Source organism: Rattus norvegicus, chromosome 5 (genome assembly GCF_036323735.1).
Source record: "Rattus norvegicus strain BN/NHsdMcwi chromosome 5, GRCr8, whole genome shotgun sequence".
In the NCBI taxonomy this organism is placed as follows: Eukaryota; Metazoa; Chordata; class Mammalia; order Rodentia; family Muridae; genus Rattus; species Rattus norvegicus.
The window spans coordinates 161,494,809-161,517,868 of NC_086023.1; the positions used below are offsets into that span (position 1 = coordinate 161,494,809).

General features: G+C 44.2%; 1 protein-coding gene and 1 pseudogene across 1 annotated transcript; both read right to left on the minus strand.

The window, feature by feature from the left end:
- Positions 1-846: 846 nt before the first annotated feature.
- Cfap107 (cilia and flagella associated protein 107) lies at positions 847-19,943 on the minus strand. The gene is made up of 4 exons (NM_001109629.1): positions 19,653-19,943; positions 5,448-5,561; positions 2,154-2,331; positions 847-1,256 (listed from the first exon to the last, which is right to left on the minus strand). Exons 1-4 carry the CDS (start codon positions 19,761-19,763, stop codon positions 1,075-1,077), a joined length of 585 nt encoding a protein of 194 aa, NP_001103099.1. The 5' UTR covers positions 19,764-19,943; the 3' UTR covers positions 847-1,074.
- LOC101241876 (ubiquitin-conjugating enzyme E2H pseudogene) lies at positions 11,112-12,854 on the minus strand (annotated as a pseudogene).
- Positions 19,944-23,060: the final 3,117 nt, after the last annotated feature.

Sequence of the window (23,060 nt, forward strand, 5' to 3'; positions counted from 1 at the left end):
CATACCCATTCTGTAGCCTGAGCAAACATCAGTGAGATGGACGTCTTTCCTATCACCCGCTATTTTGATATACTCCCCAGGTCACTGTCCCTTTTCTCTGCCGTTTCCTCATTGGTCTCAGAGCCAAGAATGCTTCTCACCCTTGGGCCCAACATCCCTTGAAAGTACACACGAACTTGTAAAGATCTAAGGGAGTCTGTGGCCTCTCTCTGCCTCAGTTTTCCCTTCTGTGGAATATGGGAAAATCAAACAAGGACCTGTGATGAGGGTTGCCGAGAAGGTTCAGGGAGTAAGGTTGCTTGCTGCCAAGTCTGGCCATCTGAATTCAAGCCACAGAAGCCAGAGAGAGGAGAAGCCAGAGGAGAGAACCTGCTCACACTAGTTGTCCTCTGACCCCCCCCCCCCATTTAGGAATGCACACACGTGCATACCCATAAACAAACGAACACATTTTAAAGGGCTTTGTGATGGTATTAATCCTGATGGTCAACTTGACAGCTCTAGATTCATCTAAGAGACAAGCTTTGGGCACGCCCATGAGGGATGATCTAGATTGAATTAACTGTAGGTGGTGTCACTCCATGGACTAGGATTCCGAGACAAAAAGAAGTCAACTGCTGAACCTACCTCTCACTTGGGACGCAAGGGACCAACTACCTCCTGCTTCTGCCCCCAGGCCTTCCCCAGCTTAATGAACTGTACTCTGGACCCATGAGCCAGAACAGAACCTTTTTCCTTTAAAGCATTTGTCTGTCAGATCACAGTGACCAATGCAATGGACTCAGGACCCTTTTGCTTTTCTCCTATAGTGTCTCTTTGTCCTCTGTACACACTTGGCTTGACGGTCGTGTTAAAAAGCTTTAATTATGGGATGTAACCCAAAACAACCTATGAGTTTAGAGACAAGATACCATAAAATACAAATCATGATTCCAAGAGATTCCTACACTCCACACAAAACAATGGTCCATAATTCATTCTTGGGGTACATCTGCAGATGTTTGCTATCTCTCAAGTCCAGTGAGGTTGTGGGGTCTTCTGGCTCGGGCCAGACTGTAAGTGGAGTGGTAATTCTCAGGAGCGTGGCATAGGCTGCAGTCGAGTGGGAGGGACTGGGATGGCATGCTCCCTTCTGGACATAGCACACACGGGTAACCTGGGGTAGGATGTAGTGTAAATGCTCTCTTTCAGGCCAGTCTTGGGAGCAAGCCACTTTTGCTGCAGTTGCTCTAATAGTCCATAGTTTGTGGGAGGTCCTGCAAGAGAAACCAGGTTTGAGTGACACAGGGCTTCAGGAGTCTTGCACATAGTGGTTATAAGAACACGTGGAAAGGGCAGTGGTGGGTACACGCCTTTAATCCCAAAACTTGGGACGCAGAGGTAGGCAGATCTGTGTGAGTTGGAGGCTAGTTTGGTCTATAGAGAACACACACCGTAGTCACATCACCCATCAGAGCAGTAAAGCCAATTAGTTCTGGAATGGCATATTAGTTGCCCACCATGGCAATTTTGTGCTAATGGAGACATCTCTAGGAGCTGCCGGGTGTGTGTGTGTGTGTGTGTGTGTGTGTGTGTGTGCACAATTGTTCACACTCCTGTTACATTTTCCAGGCCATTATAAAAGAACTAAGGCTAGCAAAGTGAGCAGAGGCCAGAGAGGGCATGAAGGCATGAACGAATGTCTCAAAAGCTCTACCACTACCTGTTTTATGTTTTTGTACACTATACACCCCTATCTTGTTTATTCAATCTCCTCTTATTTATTAATAAGATAAATATGTTTCCTTCTTGGATCAACACCCTGAAGGTGAAAATGTATGCTTAGCGTCACTATGTCCCCTAGGTACCCTAACGAAGATTCAATTATTGTGCACAGAGGGAAGGCCCAGCAGAGGAGTAGAGAATGTGTTGTTTCTGACCACTTTTGGTCCTAGTAAACAGTCCCCATGACATACAGGTGAGGCTGTCATTACAGAACCATCCCTGATGTCAAGGAAAGGAGGCAGGTGTAGTTCCAAGCCACACACAAACCTCATTTTCCTTTGACCTCACCCTCATGTAGGTCTTTGTGATAAGAGCCCACCTCAGCCCTGTGCATCTGTGGTCCCCTCATTGAATAAAGACAGGGGTACAATCTCCAATTATAAAAGTACCAAGAAGGGGAAAGTCAGACTTCTCTGGCAGCCACAGCAACTTCTGTCCATTCCAGGTACGCAGGGCAGGCAAGCTTGGGTTATAATTGTGCCGATTGTAGTGGTCATCATAGGTGCTGATCAGATAGCGATGCCAGGGCTCCTGGTGATGGGTCATCAGGTAATTGTGTGGGAGACCCTGGAAGGACACAAGCAGTCGCCATATTATCCATCAGAGCAATGTGTCCCTTCCAGCCCAGGATAAGGGCAGTGACCACCTCCCAAGAATCTCCAGGGGAAAGAAAGCCTCCATCGGTCACCAGAGACTTCTAAGGGCCACAGAACTGTCTATCTCACCGGACCCCTTCCTCTTTCAGTTATATACCCCTGCTCGCTGCTTTCACATCTCTGGCCAAGTACATTCACCCCCAGGGTGAACTACAATGGTAAATTAGTATTAAAATCAGGACGATCTGCTGAATGGAAACTGTCAGGGCCGCTCAGGGTGCAGCTTTGGGATCTGACATCACATCCTTTGGTTCAATCTTTCCTTGTCACCCTACCTGCCTGTTTCCAAGGCAAGGGGGCATTTGGGCCTCACGGTCCCTTCATTTACTCTTGGAAGACCCAGAGAAGTGTCTGCAAATCGCCTTTCCCCAGGAAGGGTTTACGATACCCTCAGCTTCAAAGCAAGGAGCCCTCTCTTCGGTGAAGAGTTATTTACCAGGAAGGAGAAAACTGTTTTTCTGCCTTTGGGATGCCTGTCTGAAACTGGAGTTTCCCGAACGAAATCCTTCTAGCTTCGAAGGGAATTCTAGGGAACAGGACTGATTGAGGGGATGGCGTGTTTGTCGTGGGCTATAGAAATCCTGTACCCCAGACTTCAAAAGGTGATCCCATTAATTAAAATCAGAGCACAATGCCAGAGAGAGACGAACGGGTTAGACTGGATATGATGCAGAGTTCCCAAGCTGCACCAGGAGGGACTAGGAGTGGCTTTGTCATCTAGCCAGTGAGCTGGTGGTATTCCCTGGGTGATAGAAGGTCAGGGGCTAACAGAGTTTTGTTGGCGTTTCTTTGGGTTCTGAGTGCCGCCCTGCTGTCTCAAAAATGATACGGTGGCAAAATATTTTCTTAGACCCTTCGGCTCTCATGAGGAGGGGCATGCAATACCATTTATGGCCACACGAGGTGGCAGAGAGCAGGCCAGGGACAGCCAATTAACCTTGAGAGAGGGACTTGGCGAATCCTTAGGAACAGAGAGAATATTGAGGAAGGAAGTTCTGGTTGTTTGGCTGTGTGTGGGTGTATGGTGGTTGTTGTTGAGTGTCAGGGAACTTTTTTGAGAAACAGTTTCTCTTTGTAACAGCCCTGGCAGTCTTGGAACTCACTCTGTAGACTAAACTGGCCTCGGAATCACAGAGACCCACATGGTTTCTACTTCCAGACTGCAGCAATTAAACTGCTGGGCCTTCAGGGGAACTTTAAAATAAATATGTTATTTTATCTTTATTTATTTGCGTGTGTGTGCGCGTGCACGCGCGCCTGCGTGGAGATCAGAGGTCAACTGGCAAACCTTATGCTCTCTCCTTTCACCAAAGAATAGTCAAGGGATGGGATGTCAGGTGTGGTGATAGGAGCCTTTTGCCGAATAAGCTACCTTGCCAGCTGGCCCTCATGAAGGTTTTGTTTTGTTTTATGGTTGGTGGTGTTTGTTTTTGTTTTTAAAGATTTATTCATTTATTATATATAAGTACACTGTAGTTGTCTTCAGATGCATCAGAAGAGGGCATCAGATCTCTTTACAGATGGTTGTGAGCCACCATGTGGTTGCTGGGAATTGAACTCAGGACCTCTGGAAGAGCAGTCAGTGCTCTTAACCGCTGAGCCATCTCTCCAGCCCTTGGTGGTGTTTGTTTTTATTTTTTGAGACTGTGCCTTTCTGTGTAGGCCCAACTGGTCTGGAACTCCCTATGCAGACCATATTGCCCTAAAATTCATAGAACTCCACCTGTCTCTTCCTCCTGAGTACTGGGATTAAAGGTGTACGTCATCACACTTAGAATCTCCTGAAGTGTTTTATTGTCATAAAACAAATCAAAGCCATAAAATGAAGTATTTTCCAAATGCATCAGTTGGAACATCAGGTAGGTAAGTTGTAACAAAATGGAGAAACCTCTGGGACATGTCTCAGATGCTGTGTGATGAAGTTCTCAGCTTTGGTTAGGGGAGAGCTAGGTTAATGCATTTCAAAAGGATTTCCCCAGATAGCTAGAAGGATGTTGGGTCAGACACAAATGCAGTGAGTGGCTGTTAAGAGGAAGAAGTTGGCTCTGTAGCTGTAACATTCTGAAACATTTCAATCAGAAAGTTCTGATCAGTCAATCAGGCTTGTGGAACCTTTTAACACAGGTGCAACACCCCCCCCACCCCACCCCACCCCACCCCCCGGGGACTTCAGTCCCTGCTAAAATGAAAAGAATTTCAGTTCATGATGAAATAAAATTAAGTTGTGCTGGAGAGACGTTTCAGCTGGTAAAGCTGCTTGCTGTCTGGGGACTGGGGGTTGATCCTCAGGTTCCACATGGGGGATGGAGAGAACTGATTCCTGTAGATTGTCCTCTGACCTCCACACGTGCACACATCCATTGGTGTATCCCACAGCGAAGGAACAGATAATTTTTTAAGTTAAAAAAAAATTAAAAAAGGGCTGGAGAGATGGCTCAGTGGTTAAGAGCGCTGACTGCTCTTCCAGGGGTCCTGAGTTCAAATCCCAGCAACCACATGGTGGCTCACAACCATCTGTAAAGAGATCCGATGCCCTCCTCTGGTGTGTCTGAGGACAGCTACAGTGTACTAGTATATAATAGATAAAAGAAGTCTTTTTAAAAAAGAGAAGAGATACATGCACGGTCTGATTTATAGAAAAGCCACTCACTTGTTCCTTTACCATTAAGCCACACAATTTGAAAGAGTTTGTTCCCTGCCTTTGGATTCTGAATAGCTGATTTCCAGGGTCCCTCCTTACACTAAAATTCTGATTCTTACAAACCACACTTTACTCCTTCCTTTCACCCACCTAAGTTTGAACAGGTGCCAGGCAGATAGAATGGGGAGGCAACAGGCTGGCAAAACAAAACACTCAGGATTCTCACTTGGGATTCTCAGAGTGTGGTGGCACAGAGCACGACTATGTCCTATGGATGAATGCTGACAAGCTTGTCCCCATCGGAAGAAAGTCTGGTAGGAGATGACCCTCCCTGATGTACCCAGAGTCTCTGAAACACTCCCACCTGCTAATAAATGTCACTTTACCTCCATTTTCCTTTTTGTATACCACCGAGAAATGTAGTCTGGTCTGTGGTCTGGGAGGGGAATATATTCCATCCTGTAATTGCACTGAGGTGTGTGCTCAGTGGCTTTGGTGAACTGGAAAAGAACATATATTCATGAGAACATCTGAGATGCTGCCTTTCATACCCCTGCTTTATCCCTCAGAATATAGGCAGGTAGAGAGTGAATTAAAAAGTCCAGGATAAGAAGGGCTTGAGCTAAAGGTCTCAGAGTCTGTCTCAGACTCACTTGGCCACTTTCCTTTGTCCTTTCTTTTTTCTTTCATTTTATTCCAATTTTTATTTTTATTTTATGTGCCCTAATGTTATACCTTCATGTATGTGTATAGGGGGGTGTTTGGTCCCTTGGAACAGTTGTGAGTTACCATGTGGTAGCTGATAATTGAACCCGGGGCCTCTGGAAGAACAGCCAGTGCTCTTAACCACTGAGCTATCTCTCCAGCCCAGATCTATACTTTCTCATTTTGTTCTTGGCATTCCTCTATGCTAGTAGTTCTCAACCTTCCTAATGCTGCAACACTTTCATACAACTGTTATTATAACTACATTAACATGTATAGTATGTGGTGACCTCTAACTCTACAGTTACTCTCATTGCTATTTCATAACTGTAATTTTGATACTTTTATGAATCATAACACGAATATCTGACAGTCAGGTTATCTGGTATGTGACTCCTGTGAAAGGACCATTCAATGATAACTGACCACTGCTCTAAAGTCTCTTCCTTTCCTTTCTCCTTTCTGTTCCTCATTTTCCAACCCCTTCTTCCCTTCCTTCCTTCCTTCCTTCCTTCCTTCCTTCCTTCCTTCCTTCCTTCTCCCCCCCCCCCCCCAGTTTGGTTCGGTTTTTCGAGTCAGGATTTCTCTGTGTAGCCCTGCCCTGAAAGTCACTCTGTAAGCCAGGCTGGCCTTGAACTCACAGAGATCCCCCTGCCTCTGCCTCTTGAATGCTGGGATTAAAGGCTTACACCACCACCGCCTGATCAATTTTAGTCATTCACATTGTTATTCAGTCACCCCCAATATTCCTATCCAGAATGTCCACATCCCAAACACCAGTGCCCATTCTTCTGGCCATGTTACTTTCAGTTTCTATGAGTGTGCATATTCTGGACACCCAGAAAAGGGGTCACATAGTGTTTGTCCTGTTACACTGAATGCATTTCACTCATGTCTTCAAGATTCATTCACGAGGGAGGTTATACAAATTTCCTTCCTTGTAAAGGCTGTATGACCTGGCATATCTTGTTGACCCATCAATCCGTGGGTGAGTACCCACATTGTGTGCCTCTCTCTTGGCTAAATGTGAAGAATGTTGCTCTGCACGTGGGTACAGCAGCATCCTTCTGAATCTCAGGTTTCATTTTTTAAAAAATATTTATTTAATTCATATGAGTACACCGTCACCGTATTCAGACACACCAGAAGAGGGCATCAGATCCCATTACAGATGGCTGTGAGCCACCATATGGTTCCTGACAGTTGGATTCAGAAACTCTGGGAGAGCAGTCAGTGTCCTTAACCACTAAGCCATTTCTCCTGCCCCCAGTTCTCATTCTTTTCAAGTTATGTACAGAAGAGCTGGAAGCTTATGTGGTCATGATATGTTCAATTATTTCTATTCCTTCCCCCCTCTTATTTTAAAAACATTAAAAAATTAATTTTATATAATAAAATTACATATATATATAGTTTATGGGTGGTTGTGAGCTAACTTGTGTGGTGGGAACTGAACCTAGGTTCTCTGGGAAAAAAACAAACAAACGAAAAAACAGTAGTCTTAACTACTGAGCCATCTTTCCAGGTCCTCAAAATTTATAATTTTAGATTTATTTTTATCATCAAAATATATTTAACAAATTCTCAAAGAATAAATAAAAACACCTCTAGTAGATTTATTTGTTTTTATTTCATGTGTATAAGTGTTTTGCCTGCATATGCCACTTGTGTGCCCAGCGTCTTTAGACATCAGAAGAAGACACTGGATCTCCTGGAAATGGAGTTGCAGATAATTGTGAGTCTCTGTGTGTGCTAGGAACTGAATCCAGGTCCTCGGAACAACTATGCATCTAACTATTGAGTCAGTACTCCAGCTCTATCTTAAAAGAAATGTTTTTTGATTTTTATTCACTATAATAATTGTATGTATGTCATCGAGTGTGCATATGTACAGGTGCCTGAAGAGACCATTAGTATTAGAATGTACTGATATACTGAATATACTGGAAATATAGAGGCAGGGGGAGCGCTGCCTGATGTGTGTTGTAGTAAAATAAAAAAAAAAGTTTCTTTTATCCCACACTAGATCCAACATGACATCTGTTGGACATCTTCATCTCAGTCAGGAAAGTGCCTCACCCGCTCTGCTCCATCCCTTATCACTCTGCCGATGGCCTCCCTCTGAGCCTGGCAGCAATCTCTCTACCCATCTAGTTCCCAAGGCAGGTTGCCACCATGCCAGACATACACATCCCAATTCTGTGGCGGCCCAGTGGGTCCAGCCACCACACACTCTCTCAAACTCAATTAAATCAAGAACACAGAACATGATAACCTCTAACCCAATTGATAAGATATAATTTGCTCATCTAGACCTACAAAGTCCTGTATCCCTTAAGAATATTCATTAACAACCTGTAAATGTGCAGAGAGGAATCTAAACATTGGCCTCCATGTTCTCTCAGCTGCTTCCCTCTCTCTTGTTCCTGTCTCCTCCTCATCCTCTCTAAAACTTTTCTCCTACCCATCCTTCCTTCTCGTCCAATGGCAGGCCTTGTTTATCTTGTACCTGCCCTCACGTGCATAATGACATCATCCTACAGATGTGGGTATTGGGAATCAAACTAGGGTCTCTGGAAAAGCAGTGCATGTTCTTGACTGCTAAGCTATCTCTCTAACCCCTTAAAAACAGTTTTTAACATGTATTTATTTGACAGGGTGGGGGAATGTGGCGTATACGTGTGTCTGATGCATGTGTGGGGGTGAGAAGACAATCTAGGAATCAGTTCTCTCTTTCAGCCGTGTGGGATCTGAGGATTAAACTCAGACCATAATGCTTGGCAGTAATCCCCTTTACCCACTGGGCCATCTTGGTAGCCACCCCCCCCTCTCTCTGTCTGTCTCTCTGTCTCTCTGTCTCTCTTTAAAGATTTAATTAATTAATTAATTTTATGAATATGAATACACTTAGCTGTCCTCAGACACACCAGAAGAGGGCATCAGATCCCTTTACAGATGGTTGTGAGCCACTGTGAGGTTGCTTGGAATTTAACTCAGGACCCCTGGAAGAGCACTGACTGCTCTTAACCTCTGAGTCATCTCTCTAGACCCCAAATATATATTTTAAAAAAGAAAAGAGGGCTGGAGAGATGGTTCAGAGGTTAAGAGCACTGACTGCTCTTCCGGTCCTGATTTCAATTCCCAGCAACCACATAGTGGCTCACAACCATCTGTAAAGGGATATGATGCCCTCTTCTGGTGTGTCTGAGGACAGTTACAGTGTACTCATATACCTAAAATAATTAAATCTTTAATTAATCTTTCAATTAGAAGTTCATCCTTGAGAAGGACTCTTTGTCTAGCTCCCAATGCTATTGCCTGAAGTTTGTTGTATGTGGGTAGGGCCCAGTATCCTGCTCTCATCATTTTTCTTTCCTTCCCTCTCTTCTTTCCTTCCCTCCCTCCTTCCTTCTTTCTTTCCTCCCTGCCTCCCTGCCTCCCTTCCTCTCTTCCCTTTCCTTCCTTTCTTTTTTATTCTGAGACAAGGTCTCAGTATACAGCTCAGGCAGGCCCCAAACTCAGAATGCTTCTCTGCCTAGGCCTCCCACATACCAGATTAAGTGTGAGAAGGTAGATGGGTCTCTAACCACTGAGCTACATCCCTAGCTTTTTTTTTTCTCCTCCTCCTCCTCCTCCTCCTCCTCCTCCTCCTCCTCCTCCTCCACCTTCTCCTCCTCCTTCTTTTGACTCAGGCAAGTCTTGAACTGATGATCTTTTGTCTCAGGGTCCTGGGGTTTTGTGCCACCACACCCTCTGCACCATTATTCTTAAGAGGTTATTAGTTTGATTTTTTTTCTTCACATCTTTGCCTTGATATCAGGGTAATGCTGGTTTTATTTTTTCATTTTATTTCCTCCCCTTCAAATTTGTAGAGTATTTGAGAAGGATTGGTGTTAGTACTATTTTTAATTTTTATTTTATAAAGTAAAACACGTTAAGTTTTTTACGTGGATGCCTGTCTGTTCACCAACTGCATGCAGTACACACAGAGACCAGATGATGGCGGCATTGGACGCCCTGGAACTGGAGTTACAGATCCTTGTGAGCGATCGCGTAGGTGGGTCCCATAGCAGAGCCGCTTTAACCGCTGAGCCTTCTTTCCAGACCCCAGTGTTATTATTATTTCTTTTTTATTTTCCTTCTTTTTTAAATTTTTTCTCCATGTTTGATGAAGTTCCCCAGTAAGTTCTCTGTCTTGGAGTTTCCTTTAAGGTTCTGATTACAAATCCAGTTTCCTGATAATTATAGATCTATCTCAGGCTTTTTTATTGATTTAGAATTCAGTCTGATAGATTGCGTGTTTCTAGGAATTTACATATCGATTTTCCAGTTTTTGCAGGGGTTGGGAAGATGGCCCAGTGGTTAAGGGCATTTGCTGCTCTGGCAGAAGAAAGGAGCCTCCAGTACCCATGCCAGAGACTCACAACCTCTTCTGATTCCAGTTCCCAGGGTTCTTATGGCCTCTTCTGATCTCCATAGCATTGCATTCATGTGGCGTGTGATTAGATACACATAAATAAAAATCAAATCTCAGAAAATAATTTTTAGTATAGTGATTTCCCCACTTTCATTTTACTATCTAAAGTTGTTTTCTTTGTCATCAATGGACTATGAATTTTGTCCATTTGTTTCTTTTTAAAAATATTTATTAGCGCTTGTGAGTTTGTACAGCGTGGGTGGACTACATGGTGTGGTATAGAGTGGTGCATGTACATGTGTGAAATGCATGATGTCTGTGTAGAGTATATGATGTGTCTAATATATGGTGTGTGTGCATCGTATGTATGTTGTGTGCAGTGTACATGGTATATATAATCTATGTGGTGTGTGTGGAGCATATGGTGTGGGAGGTTTTTATGGTTTGTGTAGTGTGTACGGTTTGTCTAGGCTGTATGTATGTAAGTGTTTTGTGCGAGTATGTTGTGTATGGTGTGTGTAATTTGTGTATGTGATGTGTAAGAAGGCACATGTTGTCCCATGTTTGTATGTTGTATATGTGGTGGTCAGAGGACAACATCTGGTGACATTCTTTGCCTTCCCCTTGTTCAAAGAGCGTCTCTTATTGCTGGCCACTGCACTGTCCAGCCTGGGCTGGCCTGCAAGCTTCAGAGAATGCTTGTCCTTTTCCCTCCCCTTTGGCTATAGGTGCTGAGATCACACACTTGCCACCACAGCCAGCATTTACAAGGACTCCTGGGATCTGAACTCAGGTCCTCAGTTTTACACCATGTGCTTGTAAACTGGGTTAGAATCATCGGAAAAGAGGGAACTTCGATTGAGAAAATGCCCCCATCAGATTGGCCTGTAGACTAGTCGGTGGGAGTATTCTCTTAAGCCAACAAGTGCACCGGATGGCAGTTACTGGTAGCAGTGGGTCAGGCACTTCCAGCTGTCTGACTGGCTGTTATCACAGAGGGAGAAAGTGTTATCCCCTCAACCTGCCTCCGTGACAATTCACAAAAGTGGTTCTTCCCCACTTCGAGACACTTTGGTACAAAACTTCCGTTTGTTTCAACTGTTACCCATTTCAAAATTTAAGATGTTTTGGGTCTCAAATATCCCCATTACCCACTCCCATAAGCAGCTGGAAGCTTCCAGGAGCAAAACTACGGCTGAAGTTCAAGGGCCATGCAAGGGCTCAAGTAACGAGGCCAGCCTTCCTCCATCTGATGCTCCACTGAGCGCCTTGTCCAGGAAGGAGACTGTCTCTTGGTAGGTGGAAATTAAATCTGTAATCTGTCTAAGTACAATTCACACAGATTTTAAAAAAAAATTGAAAGAAAAAAAAGAGGGACAAACAAAAACCAAAACCCCTTCCAGTTTCACGGCTCAGTCCAGGGGAATGGTCTCTAACAGGCCCAGCTCTAGATCAGATGTCACTCTACATCTTCTTGTCACCTTTCTCCTCCAGTCCTGTTCTCTCAAGGTGCTCCTCTGGATGACAAGCTGGACACCCAAAAGGAAATGGGTTCAGAAAATACTTCCCAGATGTCCTCCAAGGCAAAACCAATGTGGTCGCAGGTCTGGTAGTAGAGAGGGCGGAAATCTACCTAAAAAAATTGCATTTAAATCTGAGTCAAAAACCAAAAGCCCTGAGTCTCACTTCTCATCAACTTTGTCTCATGTTGTTCCACACCCTGCTTCTCACACAGGGCCACTTAGGACTAGGGAGCAGCTAACATGGACAGAGCGGCTAGCTTTGCAGACTCTCAAAGCACAAACCCCTTCCTTTTCACTCTGAAAAAGCACGGTTCTATCTTCATCCAAGAGCTGGAAGATTTGGTGTGTTTTTTTGGAACCATCAATGAAAAGAAGCAAACTTTTCCTGTTATTTTTTTTTTTCATGTTTACCAATCAGAGCGGCAATCTCTTGACAGTTCAGTAGCACACAGGCTGACTTGGCCAAATGGACTTATGAATGGACGCATTTGGAACGCATATCGCTACCGAAACGGAATGTGGGAATATTCCATGCACTTCGCCTCTCATGTTTAGGATACAATAGTCTTTCTGAAAAGCAGATGCCTTTTCTACTACAACTCCTTGTCCTGGGCCTCAGCTTCTGATTAGTCAGACATAGAACTCTCCAATGAGCTGTCACCAGTGCCCTTCTTCGGTTCCTTCAGGCCTCCGTTGCATACTTCAGGACGTACTCTTTAATTTTCTGCTTGTATTTCTCTGGTCGGTGGAGGTACATGGCTGCAGCAGTGACACCATTGAGAGGATCTATGGGGTTAGGATAGGCCAGCAACTGGGGCACAAAGGCCTCAAATATATTGGTAAGATCATAGAGAGCTGTCCAAGTTTGATTAATTACATCTAGACACACAGTTCCTGACGCTTCATCAATGTGAGGAAGGAAAATTTTATTCATGAATCCTACAGATGGAGATTTGAAAGGGTATTTATCACGAAGGTCCACTCTAACTTTCCACACCCCACCTTCATATGGAGTTCCCTGTGGTCCATAAAACTTGTAGGATTGTAACTCCATGTTTGCTTTCAATGAGCTTGACTACACCCGTGTTATCCTTCTCTTGCAGGATGGCGTGGTGTCGCTGCTGCTGCTTCCTCTCCGCCTGCCCTGCTGGCTCTCCATCTTGGCTCCCTATCTTGGCCCCGGGCCCGGCTCGCAGGGCCCCGCAGTCTCGCCCGCTCCTCGGCGGAGGTGGCAACATCCGCGCGGTCCCGTGGGGTCCGCTCAGCGGCCGCCGCACCCGCCCCGGGGAGGGGAACACCCCGCACTGTCCCGCCCAGTGGGGCGGGGACCGAGGGGCCCGCGTAGCTGCCAAACAGCTGTGGCTCCGCCCGGGTCCAGGCAGCCGCTGCTCCACACTGTGCACCGCCCCCTCCCGCCTGCGCTCCCTTGTTTGCTTGCCTGCCTGCTCCCTGATTTCTACATGGTGTCAGAAAAGGATCTTTGTTGGATTTCGGGTTTTTTGTTTGTTTGTTTTCTGTTTTTTTTTTTTTTTTTGGTGGGGGGTGTTGTGAGACTTGTTTTGTGACCTATGACATGGTCCTAGGAATTTGTCATGTGTGCTTGAGAAACGTGTATCCTTGGACCGAACCCAGGGCCTAAGCGCTCTACCCCTGAGCTAAATCCCCAACCCCTAGATACATGCATATATTACGTTCAAACAGTTTGCGGTGGTGCTCAAGCCCTTTGTTTCCATGTTGACCTTCTGTTTGATTGTTAAATAAAGCATTAAGATATTTTTTTTCTTGGTTTTTCGAGACAGGGTTTCCATGTGTATTTGTAGCCTTGGCTGTCCTAGAACTTACTCTGCAGACTATACTGGCCTTGAAGTCAGAGAGCTGCCTCCTGAGTGCTGAGATTAAGGGCAGCACAACCACCCAGCTTGGGATAATTTTAAAAGAGAGATTGTTTTTGTTTTTATTTTACATGTAAGAATATTTTGCCTTGGGCTGGAGAGACCACTGGCTGCTCTTCCAGAGGTCCTGAGTTCAATTCCCAGCAATCACATGGTGGCTCGCAACCATCTGTAATGGGATCTGAGTGTATTCATCTACATGAAATAAATAAATAGATATTTAAAAAAAAAGAATGTGGGGATTTAGCTCAGTGGTAGAGCGCTTGCCTAGGAAGCGCAAGGCCCTGGGTTCGGTCCCCAGCTCCGAAAAAAAGAACCAAAAAAAAAAAAAAAGAATGTTTTGCCTTTATGTGTTTGTGTGTACTGTGTATGTGGCTGGCGCCTGTGGAGGTCCGAAGTGGGCATCAAGTTACAGATGATTGTGAGCCACGATGTGGGTGCTGGGAATGGAACCCAGGATTCTCTGGAATAGCAGCCAGGGCTCTTAACTGCAGAGTCATCTGTCCAGCCCCTGTTTCAATCACTTAGTGAATATTTATTTCGAGGCCTAAAGCAGGTTCAGACTAAACAAAATGATACTGTAATTTCTTATAATATAAGCCCTTAATACAAAGTTTCTGAAATCGAGAAAATCAAGCCCGGACCACAGGACTTGAAACTTGCCATGAACCCTGATGACCAGAGTCTGATAACTGGGACCCACCTGGTAGAAGAAAAGAACTGACTTCTAAAAATTGTCCTCTCACCCCCACAGTGTATCAGCAAAAGGCACCACGCCCAAATACACATAATTGAACAATATTCGTTCATTTGTTCGTTTGTTTGCTTGTTTGTTTGAGACAGGGTTTTTCTGTGAAAGCCTCGACCATCCCAGAACTCATTCTGTAAATCAGGCTGGCCTTGAATTCAGAGATCCACCTGCCTTTGCCTCAACATTGCTGGGATGAAAGGTATAAGCCATTACGCCCAGCTAAAAAATTTTAAATTCTATTTTCAGGGCTCAGGGAATATAGGTCAATGTCAAAGCGCTTGCCTAGAATTCACAAGACCCGGTGCTCCGCCTCCAGCATCAAAGTAAATCTATCTTGAAAATTTACCTCCCACGCACTTCAAGGTCTCCTTTATGCCTGCCGCTTCACCAGTGCCTCCTCATGACCTACCTGATAGGCACACGGCATTCTGTAAATGAGTTTCCCAATTAACCACAATGCCAGTGTTCTACCAATGTAAATAAACAAACACAAAAGCCCTCAAGGAGCTCAAACCCACAGTTTATAAGAAGAAACGCACACAGCGTAAGGACTGTTAAAACTGTAAACCTCTTGTCTCTAGCTACAGTTCGTTAGATGTGCAGATGGGACTACACGAGGCTTCAATTCGCTGCAACAAATGAGAGCAACATTTTAAAAATTCTATTTCCTGATTTAATTGGCTATGATATAGGTTTCCTGTGATGAAACAAGACTGTGTGTGTTTTCAAAGCTTGTCACATATTTTCTACATAGATGCGCGGAGCAGGGGTGGCTGGGGTGGAACATGCCATATATGGGGAACTCAGAGGACAATTTGTGGGAGTCAGTTCTCTCCTTCCACCCATGTGGCTTCCAGGGATCAAACTTAGGTCATAAAGCTAGGGGACTGGCACCTTAACGCACTGAACCATCTTGCATGTCCTGTTTTTTTTTTTTTTTTTCTTTTTTTCGGAGCTGGGGACTGAACCCAGGGCCTTGCGCTCGCTAGGCAAGCGCTCTACCGCTGAGCTAAATCCCCAACCCCATCATGTCCTATTTTTATTTTATTGCTGTCACCAATGACACCAACATGAGTTCTGTGTTCGTTTGCATAGATCTACAGCTTTTATATATTTCTCCCCTAAATTGTGTAGGAAGTAACAGGTAGTTACAAATTTTAAATTACATAATATTGTTTTTTTTTCTTTTTATCTTTGTGTATTTTCATTTAAGGGAGCTATCGTCCCTTTGTCTTGACTTGAATGATTACGTTGGAAGGCGGGTCTCTGGCTCTCCAGAGCTCCAGCTGATAAACTCCCTCAGTTTTTGCCTGTCTCGAAATATCTTCATCACTTCCTTGTTTTTAAAGGGCAGTTGTGTGAGCTATAGAATCCTTAATCGACAGTTCTTACTCTTTACTTTGAATATGTTATCCCACTGCTTCTAGATTTTTTTGATGTAAAACCTCCACTGATATACTCTGGTAAGTTATCATTACTGTCCCTGATATATTATTGTTCATGGTCTTTCTATCTTCCTTCCTTTCTTCCTTCCTTCCTTCCTTCCTTCCTTCCTCCCCTCCCCCTCTCCCTCCCTCCCTCTCTCTTCCCTTCTTTTCTCTCTTCCTTTCTTCCTCCTCCTCCTCCTTCCTCCTCCTCATTCTGTAGATTTATTTAGTTCATGTATATGAGTGTTTTGCCCGCATGCATATCTGGGTACCATACACATAGCCTGTATGCCTTGAAGGCCAGAAAAGGGCATAAGATCCTTTGGACCTGGAGTTACAGGTGCTTGTGAGTCACCATGGGTGCAGAGAACTGAACCTGGGCCTTCTGCAGGAGCACACAAGTGGTCTTAACTGCCGAGCCACTTCTCCCACTCACACTTCTGAAGCTTTTAGGACGCCCTGCTTCTTTGGTTTCTAATAGTTTGATGCCATGGGTCTCTAGATGCATTTATTCTCCTCGGAATTCCTTGAACTTCTTAAAGTTCATAAAGTCATGTCTTTCCTCAAGCTGTGATACACACACACACACAAACATATAATATACACACATATATATATAATATACACACACACATATATATAATACACACACACACACACACACACACACATGCACACACACACACAGGACCTCTTACAGATCACAAACTCACACAGATCTGCCTGCCTCTACCTCTTAGAGCTGGATTTAAAGGTGCCACCACACACATCCATACTTCTTCTTTACCTAGAGAGACTCTGCTATCTTGTTTATTCCTTTGCTATGCTTTCCTTTTTCTTTGAATATCTAACACTTTTCATTGCTGAAAAATATTAAAAATTAAAAACACCAACTCTCTCACTCTTTGTTGACCAGATGTATACAAGGGAGAGACTTTTTTATTCTTTTAAGCTAGCTGGTCTTCAGAGTCAGCTGTTAATGAAGGCTGACTCAAGTCTCAAGCTTTTTCTTAGAACATATCTTGCCTGGGTTTCTGTATAGTTCATCATATTCACATACACACTTCCTACTAAATGTCTCAATTTACCTATAAATTTTCACCTCCCCCTTTCTTTCTTTTCTTGGTGTGGTCTTAATATATAGCTTATGTTGACCTTGAATTTACAATCCTCTTGCCCAGCCTTTTCAAGTGTTGAGATTATAGACATGTGTCACCAAGCTCAGCTTTTTTCTTCATGTGTTATATTGGATTCCTCTAATTCCCCTTCCCCCTCCTCATTCTACCCTGTCCCCAGACTCACTCACAAAGTCTCACTATGCAGCTACACAGCCTTGGGTGGCCTGAGGCTCCCTGTGTACATCAGGCCTCAACTCCTAGAGATTGCTCTACTGCTTCCTAAGTGCTGGGATTAGGGGTACGCACTACCTTTGGCCTTCTCTACCCGCTGTCTCCTGTTTGAGACTGTCCAGATTTCCTTCCAGCTTTTTCCTATAGGGATTGTGACTGATTATTTACAGACTGGAGTCCCTTGTAGCTTTTTTTCTACAGGAACCCTAACTCCTTGCTGATCTGGTCATTTCCCCTGCACTCCTTGGTGCTCCTCTTCCTCATATCCGCCAACCACAATTGAAGCTAATGATGACTCATGCTGTGTCTGGTGATGACGAATGTTCTCCATGGAAACTATCTTTTCTAGTCCAAAGTAATGGAACTCGGTTAAAAGAATGGTGATCAGTGCCCGGGGGTGGGGGGGAACTGTGAGAAACATTTGCATTCAATTTTTAAGACATTTATTCCTTTTGGATGTCAGAACACAGCTATAGAAACCAATCTGAGAAGGGATATTCTGAGTGCGGTCCTCAGGGTACCCTCAATCTGGATGTGGACTTCTGCCTTACTTTCATGCATTCCCAGATGTAATCTATAGTATGTGCCAGGCAATCGTCTTTAAATTGGTCTGTCCTGAGAAAGTCCTGGGAAAGGGCTGCTATGTTAATATTTACTGCGTACTTATTGGCATTTTTTACATGCTTTTCTGAACTCAAACGACCTTCCTTGGATCATTGCTTTTGGTGTTGTTGTTGTTAGCTTTGTGTGTAAAAGTACACTAAAACCGCAGTAGAGTTTGCAGCATTAGACTGTAGTTCACCTCCTTCTTTAAGGTCCGCAAATCTTAGGTCTCCCAGAGATTTTCATAAGTGTCTGAAGGATGACACAAAACGACCATCAACTTTCCCCATTCTCCCCAGATCAAAGCTGGCAGTTCTATCTTAACCTCTTTTGTTTTTCATTTCTCAAGATTATATGAGGATATCTAGGAATTGCTGAAAAGAAAAATATCATACACACACATTACTATACTATATAATACTATACATACATACATACATACATACATACATACATACGTACGTACATGCAGACAGACACACACACATATTAATCTTGGCCTGGCTTTGTACTTGATTTGCTATCAAGAACGACCTTGGATATAGATCCTTCTGCCACTATCTCAGAAGCGCTGAGTGCTCTAGAGCACAGACATACCACACCTCACCTAGTTTATGCTCCTCTGGAAATTGAACCCTGGGCAGGTCCTGTGCATGTTTGATAAGCACTGTGTCAATTGAACAACCCAGGCCCAATCCTGGCAAAACTCTAAGTGGCTCCTTCTTTCTATCCAAAAAGGTAAAGTTTCAGTTTCCAGTGTCCCATTCAGTTGATGCCACCACCAAGAACCTGTCCTGTTTTGAGAGATAACCATGAACACAGGCAGGAGGACTTGTGGAACTAGTGCAGTGAGTAGCAACATAGCCATTAACGTCACTGCAGAGAGTGCTATGCCTGCTTTAGTAGGTGCTACGATCAGAGAAGGGCCAGGATGAGAAGAGTAGAAATTCTCCAAACAGAAGTGTAAATAATGACCCAGAGTTAAAAGTGTTTACTGTTCTTGCAAAGGACAAACTTTGGTTCCTATTACCCACAGTGGGCTGTTCCTAACTGCCCATAGCTCCAGTTGCAGTGGATAGGACTCCCTCTAATGGCTTCTGCAGGTATCTGCATGCAAGTGCACACGTGCATGTGATCACAGAGACATAAACGTACACACACACTCAAATTATTGTTTTTAAAGATTTACACATTATTTTATTATATATTATGTGATATATATGATATAATATCATGTGATATGTACATATCAGCGTTTGTATCATGTTTATGCAGCATGAGGAAGTCAGAAGAGGACATTGGATCCCCTGGAGTTGTATGTGAGCTGCAATGGGGACTGGGAACTAAACTCCAAACCCAGTCCCCTGCCACAACATTAAGTGCTCTTACCCATTAAGCCTTGTGTCCAGCCCAGTAAAAACAAACAAACAAACAAACAAACAAACAAACAAACAAAAAGAGAAAACTTTAAAGAACTATAAAGCTGGTGGCACACAACTTTAATCCAAGAACTGGGGAGGTGGAGGCAGGAACTCTGTGAGTTCAAGGTCAGCCTAGACTACATAGTGAGTTCAAAGACAGCGAGGGGATATGTAAAAAGATTATCTCAGAAAGCAAAATAAACAAATACCTAAACAAAAACAAAATTTAAAAGTACAAAAGAATTGGGGATCTCCTGGTACTCTGAAATTCCTCAGTGACAACAGTGTTAGCATTACAACTTTATTAATACCCCTGCTATAGTGTCTTTCAGGCATAAGGAGGGACCTTAATTATTGCTTGAATGCATCTTTTCTATGTAGAGCACGAAGGCCCTGCCTTACGTCAGGGTCTTAAGTTGAACCACACACTACCTCACATTTCAGAATAGCAGTGACTTTATTCCTCTCTCTGAGTTATTTTCCCACTGGTTCTTCCTCCTTACCTTCCCTCTTTCTTCTACCCAGTTCCCAACGAGCACTTTCGTTGAATACTTCTTTTCAATCTGCCAGCCTGGAGTGGAAAATGCCTCGGGAACCACTGAGGTCGAAAACATGACCAGGAGCGATACCACGTCTCTTTGCCTTGGCAGATTCAGGGACGAGAGAGACGTTAGGAGGTTATTAGATTCTTCAACTCCTCATCTACCCTTCATGAGTGGGTAGTAGTTGATACTCTGCCAAGCTTGGGAAACTTGAAACAAAGCCGGAGAGCTCACTTTCCTCTGGGGAGAGTGATGTGATCTTGGATTGCCTTCTGTTGACTGTCTCCATGGTGACAGAGTCTGGGCATAAATATTCTTTACCAGAAGCAGTTGATTCTGGGGGAGCAAATCTCTGGTCCCACAGCACAAGCCAAAGTAAAAAGGCACCACAATGAAAAGAGTAGTGAAAGACCAGGTCTCTGTTGTCACACCAAGAGGGCCACCACCCTTGCTGCTGCAGTCTTTTATTATTATTATTATTATTATTATTATTATTATTATTATTATTATTATTATCATCATCATCATCATCATCATCATCATCATCATTATCATTATCATTATTATTATCATTATTATATTTACATTCCAGATGTTGCCCTCCTTCCTGGATCCACCTCCTTGGGTTCTTCCTCCCTCCCTTTCTCTTTGCTTCTGAAAGGGTGCTCCACGACCCAGCCACCCACCCCTACATCACCCCCACTTGCCTCCCCCTTCTCTGGGGAATCAAGTTTTTTGTTTTGTTTTGTTTTTCTATAGGATTAAGCACATCCTCTTCCACTGGAGCCAGACAAGGCAGTCATCTGCTGTGTATGTGCCGGGGGCCACGGACCAACCCATGTGTGCTCTTTGGTTGGTGACTTAGTCTCTGGAAGCTTTGAGGGGGTCCATGTTAGTTGATACTGTTGTCCTTCCTATGGGTTTGCAATCCCCTTCAGTTTCTTTAGTCCTTCCACTAACTCTTCCATAGGGGTCCCGGACTTCAGTCCAATGGTTGGCTGTAAGTATTTACATCTGTCTCAGTTAACTGCTGCTAGAGCCTCTCAGAAGACAGCCATGCTAGGGACCTGTCTGCAAGTACATGACATCAGTAATAGGATTAGAGTTTCATGCTTGTGCATGAAATGGAATGGCCTTTCCTTTAGCCTACTCAATCTTTGCCCTTGCATTTCCTTTAGACAGAAACAATTCTGGGTAAAAAATTTTGAAGATGAGTGGATGGCCCCATGCCTCAACTGGGGCCATATCTATCTACTGGAGGGTGGTTTCTTCAGGCTCCATTCTTCCCACTGTTGGGCCTTTAGCTAAAATCATCCCAACTGGGTCTTGGGAGCCTCTAACATCCCAGGTCTCTAGAACTTTCTAGAGCTCCCCCCAAGACCCCTTCTCTACCCTACACTGCTGCATATTTCCGTTCATTCTCCTGCCCCCTGGGCTTCTCTTCTGTTTCCCATCCCCATACCTGATTCTGTTCCCCCCTCCCCTTTCCCACCCATGTTCCTCCCTCCCTCTGCCTCCCATGATTATTTTGTTCCCTCTACTAAGAGGAATTGAAGTAGCTACACTTGGGTATTCTTTTTTGTTAAGCTTCATATGGTCTGTGAGTTGTATCATGGGTATTCTGATCTTTTATAATATCCATTTATCAGTGACTATATACCATGCATATCTCTTTGGGTCTAGATTACCTCACTCGGGATTAGTTCCATCCATTGACCTGCAAAATTCATGATGTCCTAATTTTTAGTAGCTGAATAGTATATTATTGTGTAAATGAAACACATTTTCTGTGTCCATTCTTTAGTTGAGGGTCATCTGGGTTGTTTCCAGCTTCTGCGTATCACAAATAAGGCTGCTATGAACATAGTGGAGCATGTGTCCTTGTTATATGGCAGAGCATCTTTTGGGTATATTCCCAGGAATCTTATAGCTGCATCTTCAGGTAGAAGTATTTCCAGTTTTCTGAGGAACCACGAGATTGATTTCCAGAGGGATCGTACCAGTTTGCAATCCCACCAGCAATGGGAGAGTGTTTCTATTTCTCCACAACTGGAGTGAGTTGGAGACTTTCTCGAAGGTGAGTCAAATGGTAATATTACTTGGTGTTAATATGCAAACCTATGCTAAGATACTAACAGGCATTCACTCACAGCACCCCTTGATGCTGGTAATGTAATGGTATCTGCTTTGGAGTTGAGGACACAGAAGCACATAGAAAGGTTCAGCTTTCTAAAACCACAGGGTTACCTGGTAGGACACCTGAGAATTTCATCTATTCCAACTCGAGCTTAAATCATTGGCTTCCATGTACTGCTTTCCTGTCACCCTGCTTAAGAGGTTTCCATGAAGAATCCGGTATCATGCTTGCAGCTAACTACCATATGGTTCATTCATTCACTCAGTTTCCATCCATCCATCCATCCATCCATCCATCCATCCATCCATCCATCCATTCCATAAGCTCATCACATTCTCTATCTTAGGAGTAATGATGGTTTGAAAAAATGGTTCTCATAGTCCCATAGGGAATGCCACTGTTAGGAGGTGTGGCCTTGATGGAGTAGGTGTGGCCTCGTTGGAGGAAGTGTGTTACTTGGGACTGGCTTTGAGGTCTCAGATGCTCAAGCCAGGCCACTATCTCACAGTCTCCTTCTGCTGCTTGCAGATCAAGATGTAGAATTCTCAGCTACCTGAGATGTAGAATTCTCCAGCAACATGTCTGCCTGCGTGGCATCATTCTTCCTGACATATTGATATGGACTAAACCTCTGAACTATAAGTCGGCTTCAATTAAATGCTGTCCTTTATAAGAGTTACCATGATCCTCTGTTATGCTTACAGACAGGAGCCTAACATAACTGTCCTCTAAGAGGCTCTACCCAATAGCTCACTGAAACAGATGCAGAGACCCACAGACAAACATTGGACAGAACTTGGGATGTCCTGTGGAAGAGTTGGGGGAAGGATTGAGGGACCCGAAGGAGAGAGGGACTTCACTAGAGCTCCCACAGAATCAACTAATCTGGACCCTTGGAGACTCCCAAAGACTGAATCACCAACCAAAGAGCATACATGGGTTCCAACCCCTAGAACCCCCTCCTACACATATGTAGCAGATGCACAGCTTGGTCTTCATGTGGGTCCCCCCCAAAAACTGGAGCTGGGGCTTTCCATGACTCTGTTGTCTGCCAGTAGATCCTATTCCCCTAACTGGGCTACCTTGTCTGGCCTCAGTGGAGAGGATATGCCTAGTCCTGAAGTGAGTTGATGTGCCAGTGTGGCTTGGTGCCCAGGGAGGCCTTCCCCTCTCAGAGGAGGGAAAAGGCAATGTGGGGAAGAGCTGTGGGTGTGTGTGTGGGGGGGGACTGG